Source organism: Eutrigla gurnardus, assembly GCF_963514095.1.
Source record: "Eutrigla gurnardus genome assembly, chromosome: 16".
Lineage (NCBI taxonomy): Eukaryota > Metazoa > Chordata > Actinopteri > Perciformes > Triglidae > Eutrigla > Eutrigla gurnardus.
In genome coordinates, this window is record NC_139927.1 from 22,754,847 (window position 1) to 22,765,910 (window position 11,064).

Below are 11,064 nucleotides of genomic sequence, written 5' to 3' on the forward strand. Positions count from 1 at the left end.
GTCCACATTCAAGGACACTTACAAAAACGACATCATGCCAAAAGATGATGCTTAGTTTTTTATACTTATCAAGTCCCAATAAGCCCAACTAATGTCAGTGAACCCACATACCCCACCAGCCTCCTTGCCTTTGCACGGATAGAGGACAGCACAGGGGTCACATCAAGAGCCTTCTTTACAATGTAATTTAAAGTGTGCGCAATGCAGATGGCATGGTGCACGCTCAGTGCCTTGTCACAGGCAATCACGTTGGCTGCACCATCAGTGACGAGACAGGCCACCTTCGATTTGATGCCCAATTCCTCCATGAGGGATGTTTTACACGGAGGCTCAGCTGACATGAAGAGAGACTGCAGGGACAGGGACAAGGAGATCATGTTAACTGTCCACAGGGACCTCCTCCTGGTAAGGTTCTCTCAGGTCAGACCTGCCTCACAGTGGGACCTTTAAAATCAGACGGACTCTGACGAAAAAATTTTACACGTATCAAATTTAAAGCTGTCTGCCTGGGAAATGTAGTACTCCGAGTACAGTTGGTTACATTTTGACATGTAGGCTAACACTACTGTCAAACTTTGTCACCAAACACACCTTCTGTCACGTGTGGACTCGGAAACAGGAGGTGAGGACCCAAATGCAGTTAAAAAAATATTTAAATAATACACTAAATACAAAACTAAGACAAAAAACAAAGTATCAAACCAAAAAAAACACAAGGGCAAAAACGATCAAAGAAACACTTACGAAAAAAAAAAACAGAACACAAAAGGGACACGGGAGGCAGGAACGAATAAATCCAAGGACATGACGTGGTGCAGCAGGAAGGGAGTGACAAACAGCGACAATGAACCAACAACGAGACAGGGGAAACACACAGACTATATACACAGGGAGGCAGGGAGCTGACCAGGAACAAGTGAAACACAGTAGGGCAGGCATGGTAATCAACACGAGAGGGTGGGGGAGTCAAGACAGCGGAAACAACAAGGACCAAGAAGTACGAGACAGGAAATCACACTGAGGGCAAAATTACAAAATAAAACAGGAAATCAAAACCAAGAAAACACAGATCATAACAAAAACACAGATCATGACACCTTCCTTGTTGGGATTACATAGGTTGGATCCAATTTGGCTACAAACACTCGAAATCCCTGATCCTCCACAATATGAAAGGGCTGGGTGTCTCCCACAATCATGGAGACCAAGGCCTCATCCAGCTCATCCATCCAGCTTTGTGAATATTTGCTCCTGAAAGGCAAAAATAATAAATGAGTGCCCGATGGAAAGGTGGTTCAAACCCAACTGGACCCTCCTACCTTACCTGAGGATGTTGCTAACACTCAAGGCTAGACAATGGACATCAAGACCATCAGTACTCACCAAGATAACCAGGCCAGGTACTACAAACACAATACTCTACAAAAATACATTTACCGGTTGAAAAGAATTCCGGACGAGCCCCCAGAGGCTCGGGAGTTGTGGGGAATAACACATTGGAAAAACAAATAAAACTCACTCAGCACCTGCTAGCAACAACAAACACTGACGGCTCCTCGGCCATAACACAAATGATATACAACGTACATATCCGGAAATATTTTCAACTTGAATATTTGCTCAGGATCTGCTCTTCTTTTTTTCATTTTGAGCAGTTAACTCCACAGGGTTTGGTGTTTCCTCATCTTTTAAAAACCAGGCACATGTCAAATCAATCTTTTTAATTGAAATTTCTTTACAGTTCATAGTAAAGTCACCTTCATTTACAGTCACATTAAAGCGGTGCAAATGACTGGCTTTGGTCAATAAATACTGCAGAAAAAGTCAAAGCATCATATTCTAAAAAGTAAATGCAGTAAACATAAATAATCTGTACATGAGTTTTATATCTCTAGACATTGCAAATGTGGAAACAACTTCAGCTAATAATGCTGCTTTCATTCTGTGAGTTCATAACAAACTAAATCTACTAAAACCAGCGGGCATTGCTTCTATTTCATGTTTCCCAAGCTTCCACCATCACATTCAGTGTGTTCGTGGCTGCTTCAACGTTCATGTTGGAAGGAAAGCGTGGTTTCTCTTGGTTTTCATAACCAAACGCATGTGTGGATCTCATTTCCAGTCCAGCAGGAATATCAACCAGGAACGGCTCTTCACGTCACGTCGCAGAATATCAACTGATTTAAGGTCAGGATTGACATTAACCATTCTGACTCTGACTCTGACACACACACACACACACACACACACACACTGACACACACACACGTTAGTGTGAAGCCAGTGTTTTGTACTTCATTCTCACTGTCTTTGGGCATTTTTAATGCTGAAACATTTGTATACATCTGTTGTCTTCTTAGTGATCATCACTATTTGCTACCTCGCTTTAAGGATTTGCTTCATTAATCCGAACATAAAAGAATGAGGTCTTTTTTTCATGTTTTCACACAACATAGTTCCAATAACATAAGAGAACATTCCGGCTGCTTATTAGAGATAACATTGTGATGGATAGATTTAAAGCGTAAGCTGCACTTTCCCATGAGCACCGTTCTTACTGCTGAAACATTTCAGGTTCTCTTCCACCTTTTAGAACGTCTCGTCCATCTGAAGGACTCTGCAAACAGTCAAGCTCTCTTCAATCAAGATTTGGTGTCGGGGATTAAAGACCAGATGATAGCGGTCTTGCTGGTTCACTATGGAGTCATTGCGTCAGAGTGAAGGACTCTTGGACGAAGGCCCTGCAGATGGGACAGTGCTGGAAGTGGAACACACAGCTGTCACACACACAGGCGTGTCTGCAGGGCAGCAGCACCTTGTTGACTGCTGCATTCTGACAGACCACACAGTCTCTGGCTGTCCCCTCAGACCAGCCCTCCTCCTCCAGCGCTGGACCGGCCTCGCCGCTGGGTCTGCTGGGTCCGGTACTCCTCTCTGAGTCAGGAGGCTCAGCTGACATGAAGAGAGACTGCAGGGACAGGGACAAGGAGATCATGTTAACTGTCCACAGGGACCTCCTCCTGGTAAGGTTCTCTCAGGTCAGACCTGCCTCACAGTGGGACCTTTAAAATCAGACGGACTCTGACGAAAAGATGTCCCAGTTGTATTATGGGAAATGTAGGATCCAGTAGACTAGGGAGTAAAAGTAACTCTATATTGGCCTCTGCTGCACATATTTTTCTTTAAATCCTGCTCTCGCTGGAAAACAATATATATATATATATACAGTGGCGCCGCCAGGATTCAATTTCAATGTACGCACAGAAACGGCAAATACAACAACAAATGGAAAAATACTCGATTGCCAAGCAGTTTTTTAAAATTATCCCGGTAATTTGTCGGCATGAGAAACACTAGATGTGGCGTGTGCTGCTTTGTCCTCTGACAATGTAAACAGACTGGTCTGTCTCAGTAACGGGCTGAATGTAAAGGAGGACTAAGCTGAATTGTTGTTCTATGGAGTGAAAAGGATTTATCATTCTGACTTCACAGCAGAATGTTTCCTTGTTCTTTTTTCCATATTTGCATGTTCTATTGCGGACCTTTTTGAAATGTTCTGTTAGTGCATATAAGAAATATGCCTTTTTCAAGCTGACAGTTAATTTTGATGGCCTTGATGGTTTCTTTGGAAATCTGTAGTTCACATGAGAGAATCTGTATATATATATATATATATAATGCAAATTATGATTTAAATACATCTATATATTACATGTATATTACTATGTCGTATTTAAATGATATATACAAATATATTATATTATGTAATATAATGTTATCACATTAAAATGTTCCTCATGTTACCAAACTTCCCTTTGAAAGAATAAGTCCATTTATCCATCTGATTCTTCAGTGAACCAATCTTATCTTACAGTTTTCTTTACCATCTCTTAAACAATTGTGTTGCTCTACACTGTTCCTTTTCCACACAGATCAGCCCAAACAGGTCCTCTTTTACTGGATACCATATGGTCATGTGAAAGAACACCTCGCTGGGATTCTCTGTGATTGATCTATTTACATAACTCCAATCAGCTGTTTCTCAGCAGGTATGGAAAGACAATACATGCAATACATTTATTTTTCAATCTACAACAAGAACAACTGTTCACTTTGACTTTAGCCTTTACATTGTTTAGATTAGATTCAGCTTTATTGTCATTGTACAGAGTACTACACTGAAATAAATGCTGTTAGCGTCTAACCAACAGTGCAACAAGCAGAATGTGCAATGTAAAACACAACACATTTGTAAATGTGGCAGTAAAAATCCATTGTTTTGGTCTCGGTTGAGCTTGTGTGTAAAAGAAGTTCAAGCATTTTAAATTTGTGTTAACTGGATGCATTTTGTGTCAAACAACAAGACGTGTTGTTAATTGTATCGCTTACACACACGGATGTTGTGCTAACTGTGTTAAGAGTTTAGGAAACTTGTTAAAAGTATTGAAGCATCATACCTTAATTCATCAGGCAGATGGATTCTTTGACTACTTACATTTATTAACGACATACTGACTGATTTATAACTGCAGGTCTTGCATGACCCTTTATAGTGGACTAAGATTTAGAGGATTTAATAGTAGTTTGTTTATCTTATCACTAAATGGCCCCGCCCCGGTTTTTTGCTTGATAAATGAGCTAAGCACCAATTAAGTGAATCTTAATGATAATAATTTTGGAAACGTACCTTTAACTCATACATGTTCCCTTGTGAGGTGAGAAGGTACTGGAAGAGAACCCGAGCAGAAAGGCTGTACTTGTTGTCAGGAACATGAATGACTGTCAAACTGGCCACCTGAAAGACGAAACGTTTGTATTATTGAATGTCTCCTTTCTATGCTGAGAGTCCCTCTTCTCTCTCTAGAGAGCCTCGGTGTTGTCTGTTGACTACTTTAGTTTGGTGATCTGATTACACAAAATGTCTCAATGTGAGATGGACTCACAATGTCATTTGCGTCTCTGGCTTCTGGTTCGGCCAACGTCAGCAATGCCACAAGAGGGTAGCGTTCCCTTGGCAACGGCCCAAAGTCTGCGATGCCGCGGTCAGCAGGAATCTGTGTGTGGCGCTCCACTCTGTCTTCACTGGCAATACTGGGAGGGCGGGGTCAAAGAGGCCAACATCAGGAGTTGATGGGTATTATGTTACCATGATAAAGTACAACGACATTAGAAAGGGAGCATCCACTGACTAACAGGAAGTGGACACCCGGTTGGTGTATTTAGTAAACAATAACAGGATATCATCTCAGAGGATATACAGCTAGAGTGAAGAAAGAGAGATTAGATCAGAAATCAGATTAGGTCAACCCTTAACCACAAGATTGTTGGTCAATCCTCTGGCTGCAACTGTCCAAGTGTCCTTGAGACTGTAGAGGCAATAGCTATTCTGACAATGTCACACACATCCTAAAATATGCATCACTTAAGTCCAACCTGCCAAGACCTGTGACATTGTAGTCACAGCGGATCACTGCTGCTGAAGCTGAGGATGGTTCAATGCAGAGGTCTCTGAACATGTATGTGACAATAGAAAAAGTCCAGCGTCCTTCCAACATCCTTCCAGCATCCTTCCAGCGTCCTTCCAGCATCCTTCCAGCGTCCTTCCAACAGCCTTCCAGCGTCATTCCAACATCCTTCCAGCGTCCTTCCAGCGTCCTTCCAGCGTCCTTCCAACATCCTTCCAGCGTCCTTCCAACATCCTTCCAGCGTCCTTCCAACAGCCTTCCAGCGTCCTTCCAACATCCTTCCAGCGTCCTTCCAGCGTCCTTCCAACAGCCTTCCAGCGTCCTTCCAACATCCTTCCAGCGTCCTTCCAACATCCTTCCAGCGTCCTTCCAGCGTCCTTCCAACAGCCTTCCAACATCCTTCCAACATCCTTCCAGCGTCCTTCCAACATCCTTCCAGCGTCCTTCCAACAGCCTTCCAGCGTCCTTCCAGCAGCCTTCCAGCGTCCTTCCAACATCCTTCCAGCGTCCTTCCAACAGCCTTCCAGCGTCCTTCCAACATCCTTCCAGCGTCCTTCCAACATCCTTCCAGCGTCCTTCCAACATCCTTCCAGCGTCCTTCCAACATCCTTCCAGCGTCCTTCCAACAGCCTTCCAGCGTCCTTCCAACATCCTTCCCGCGTCCTTCCAACATCCTTCCAGCGTCCTTCCAACATCCTTCCAGCGTCCTTCCAACAGCCTTCCAGCGTCCTTCCAACATCCTTCCAGCGTCCTTCCAACAGCCTTCCAGCGTCCTTCCAACAGCCTTCCAGCGTCCTTCCAACATCCTTCCAGCGTCCTTCCAGCGTCCTTCCAGCGTCCTTCCAGCGTCCTTCCAACATCCTTCCAGCGTCCTTCCAACAGCCTTCCAGCGTCCTTCCAGCAGCCTTCCAGTGTCCTTTCAGCGTCCCAAAGTACGAAGGTCAACAGATTGACGGCGACAGTTTCTGTGTGGTCTCTGTGTACCTTGAGCGAATCTGCCAACACTAATAATCTACTTACTAATCTACTTGATAAAAATGATATATTATACAGTGCCCTGAAAAAGTATTTTCCCCTTTCTGATTTGCACGGTGGTGTAGTAGCACTGTCGCCTCACAGCGAGAGGGTCCCGGGTACAATTCGAATGTTGGCCCATTCCTCTTAGAATAGTTTTAATTCAGCCACATTGGACAGTACTGCCTATTTAGGTCATGTCACAGCATCTCAGTGAGATTTATGTTGGGACTTTGATGAGGCCACTCCAAAACCTTCATTTGAGTTTTTTTGAGCCATCCAGAGGTGGACGTGCTTGTGTGCTTTCAATCATGATCCTGCTGCAGAACCCAACTGCACTCGGGCTTCAGGGCTGGTAGAGAAGATATCATGGTTCCGTCAATGATCACAAGTTGTCCAGGTCCTGAAACAGCCCCAGACCATCACACTAAAAACACCATGTTTGGTGCAAATCAGAGCAGGTGATTTTAAAGTGGCAGTCCGTAAGATTGGAAATGGGTTGCTTTTAGCGGCCTCTGTGGCGGTAGATGGAACTGCAGGCGAGCCTCTGGGACTCATCTCCCTCACCCAACAGTGTGGACTGTCTCTCATATGCGTAATGCCTTCAAATGTTCCACACTGAAAGGAGGTCCGTGGTTTTCCCTCGTTGGCGGTCACTTTGCTTCTTGATGACTTTCCTTCTTCACTTCCATTAGTTTGTTGATCTTTTCCTTGGGACTGGAAGTTGAATGGTCTTCTTTCTCTTTTGATCCTCCATTGTGAGTCAGCAGTAATGAAATGTACCTGGTCAAACACTTTAGACCTTGGACAAGCAGCAAGTACAAGCACTTTCATTAGTGGGTCACATCAATCACCATTGTTTTAACTCACTCTTTGATAGATATTAACTTATAAGACAATTAAATGAAAATGTTACGGACTGCCACTTTAAGCTGCACATTATATAATGACTGTGAAGGATACTGGAAGCTCTGGCAGTGGTGGTAGCAGAAGTGCAGGGCCTCCTGGAAGTATTGGGGGGTGCTGAGCCTCGGGCCGGTCTGGTAGGCCTGCAGCGCCCCCTGCAGGGCCTGGACCTCACAGCCCCAGAAACAGCTCAGAACACAGGGCTCCAGACAGTAAGGCCTCACTGACACGCCGTCTGCAAGGGAGTGTTGGCTAATGTTAGGATGTCAGTTCTCATACTGGATACATTACAAGGCAGGATCGACTAGAGAAATGGTTGCTTCCAGCTCCACAACAGACATAAAACAGGAATTTTTGTATTTGCAATTGCAATTCATTGTCTATGTACTTCAAATCTAAACAATTTATAGGCTAAGTCAAAGTGAACAGCTATTTATATTCTAGATTGAAACATGCATGTATATGGCATGTAGTTTTTTTCCATTGCTACTGAGAAACAGCTGATTGAAGTTATGCAAATAGATCAATCACAGAGAATCCTATCTAGGAAACACACTCAGGTGTTGAGGTTCTTTCAATCACATGACCATATGGTATCCAGTAGAAGAGAACCTCTTTGGGCTGATCTGTGTGGAAAAGGAACAATATAGAGGAACACAATGAAAGTAAGACTAGTTCCAGGACAAGGAGAGGAAGATGAGTAGCAGGACAAGGGAAGACGAGTACCATGTTATCTTGCAGTATGTCCTGGTCCAAATCAACCTTTACTGCAGTAGTTCTGTCTCTACCTTTTCTTTTTCATAAACCGTACGTTCTATAAAGCTTCTCTGAGATGGGTCATTCATTTTGCATGCATTTACTAAACCCAACAAAACACAAATGTAGAGATGCTTCAAAGATGATGATCTCTACAATATACTGTCTATTGTAGGAGGGCAGACCTGACACAAACAATAATGCCGTTTCTGTAATTCCATCTGATGTTTACTGAAGAGAACATGTTTTAGTGTTCGGTAGACATAGCGTATTGTGTTCGTGTATTATTGTATTTTGAAAAGTAATGTTTACAATGTGTGATTTTGAGTATGAAATTAACCGTTTTGCCAATAGTGTGTGGTAGGTGTGTTGGTGTGTTAAGAGTTTTGGAAAATTGTCAGTTGAATTTAAAGTGTCTGAGGATGTTATCTCCAGTCTGTAGGACTCTTCTCACCGGTGACACATGCCGGCCCAAAGCCCAGCTCCAGGATGAAGGGATTGGTCATCTGAACCATTTGCTTCTCAGGGGTTGGGAGGAGGGAGTCGGTCTCCTCAGAGCTACGAAGGATCACTGGGACATCAAAGCCAAACCTGGAGGGCAGGAGGAAGCGTGGACACTTAGTCTCCAAACAAAGAAACAAACAACTGAAAAATCAGTTGGAGAAAACAAAACAACAGGAGAACTCAAAAGTATTCAGGAAAAGATGAAAAAAGACTCAGAGAATCCGACCGGACTTTCACTAAGCTACGTCATTATAATGCTGCTGATGATTGACAGCTGATGATCGGCACCGGTGATTGACATGGGTCTGCGCTGGAGAAACTACAATAATGGACTACAAAAAACGCATCGTCCACTTCTCCCCATGTTGTTGGTTTTATAAACAGCTGGTTCACTGACCGGCTTCAGTTCCAGCAGCTCCTCCTTCCTGTTTGACAATTCATTTGTGGTTTTAGTTCAGTTCGATTTGTAACATGATTGAAATAAATAAAAATATCATTAAATAATTATCACTGTCCAGACATTTATCAACACAATTCCAATTACTATACCGTATGTCTGCATGAAAGTCATTGTTAAATATGCAAATAAGCATATTGTTTGTTTTCATGAACGGCTGAGGTGTGTGCGCTTTAAATGTTGCTCTCGCAAAGAACTGTGGGTCGGCGTGATCTCCTTTCCTTTGGTATAGGAAGGTCCATTATATCCTATGCAAAAGGAGATCAGAAAGGAAACATTGGAGCTCCTTTCCTTCAAATTTAGAGAATTCAAACAGCTCTTATCATGGCGGCCACTTGTTTACTTCCGTGTCACTTCGATGTGTGTTCCCGTTAAGTGCCGAGGGCTTAGGGCTGTCCCACTGTCAAATCGTGAAGTGTGTGAGGACTCGCTCACAGACTTTTAGAGCCCTTTATGCCAACTCTCCGTAATATATCATTTACACAGAAACATTAAGATTTAACATGTAGCATAATACACTTGAAATCATAGGAATGTCATCATAGGCTACACACCTAGTTTATAATTATTATTATTATTATTATATTACACACCTGGTTTAATCATCAACCAGTTCTTTTGATTTAGCTTACTGAAGTAAATAAATTATTAGACAATGACACTCAACCATCTACCAGGTGACTTCAGTTAAGTCTTAAGAGGGTTCAGGCTTAGACCTTAGGGGGGACTTTGGGATTTGGCCAAAGACTATTCGACCGCAGCCCAGGTCCCACTGGAGGTCTGGCTGTTGCCTCTCCATTGCACCTGTTGCCACTTTAATTTGCACCAAAGCAGCTAAAAGTGATTCACTTGTGCTTCCTAAAGAATGATTAGGATTGATTTCCCTGAAGTGGAACTGACTTGGTGTTAGATGATCATTACATGTTAGTGACCCCTTCATTTTTTAGCTGTATATATAAACAGTGCATCATTACAATCACAGGCCCTTATAACATCTGGGAGTTCGTTAGTGACGTTTGGTGACTAAAGCTGCTTCCACAACACCTGACTCCAGATCAGCTAATAGCAACATTCAATATCAATAACCGTGTTTTACCAGTATAGGGCAGTCACTATGTCTTCGAACGCAATATGTAGAATTCAAATGCTCTGCACACAAATGTCAAGATATGGACCCGGATCGATCAACAACAGTAGTATTGTCGAGGTGATAATGTCCTCCACTGGTAAAGGTTAAACACATTCCCTAAATGGACCAGATCCGAGGAGACCTGCGGGGCCACTGTTGTTGTTGCCAGGTTTGTGGCTAACGTTAGGCTAACGTTGAGCTAACATGACTTACCAGCCCAGCACCATGGCGGCGGTAACAACGAAACACAAAGAAACCACACTGATGTAAAACAACGGGGAGTACTCAAACAGGGTAACAAGGAAAACCGCTGCCATTCCATGTGATTTATACGCCAAATGATTACAAAATCCTCTGGTTAACACTTCCCATGTCGGCCATGACAGGAACGCCTCAGATAGAACTACGGTAGCCTAGAAGGTTCATAAGGTATAGAACAGGCTTATTACAAAAAATGTAAGAATATTTATTTTAACATTAATATTTATTTTAACGTTTAACGTTTATTTTAAACACCTATGTTGAAGAGGTTAAGGCTTAGTTTTAGATGCATTCTCAGGTCATCTTGTTTAAACTAATAACCGAAATGAGTCAAGTCAGTGAAAGCTACAGCAAATCTACGTAACATCTTTAGTTTCAAATTAAAAGCAGATACAAATAAGTTTGCCGGAGCTGACTGAGAGCTATGTTTGGAAATGACAGTGATTGTATTATTTTACATGTATAGAGTTGTATTTTCATTAATCTTCTGATGTATTTCATTATTAGACTTTTAGAAGCAGCGTATTGTTGTGCGTGGATATGAAGTTTATTTTGAATGTTTGAACAGGAAA

The 11,064-nt window shown here is 42.7% G+C and overlaps 1 protein-coding gene across 1 annotated transcript; it reads right to left on the reverse strand.

Moving 5' to 3' along the window:
- Positions 1–1,713: 1,713 nt before the first annotated feature.
- Positions 1,714–10,620, reverse strand: cgrrf1 (cell growth regulator with ring finger domain 1). Its single transcript, XM_084030781.1, has 7 exons — positions 10,445–10,620; positions 8,596–8,732; positions 7,443–7,620; positions 4,944–5,091; positions 4,688–4,795; positions 2,253–2,968; positions 1,714–2,040 (listed from the first exon to the last, which is right to left on the reverse strand). The coding sequence occupies exons 1-6, from the start codon at positions 10,546–10,548 to the stop codon at positions 2,705–2,707; spliced, it is 939 nt and encodes a 312-aa protein (XP_083886907.1). The 5' UTR covers positions 10,549–10,620; the 3' UTR covers positions 1,714–2,040; positions 2,253–2,704.
- Positions 10,621–11,064: the final 444 nt, after the last annotated feature.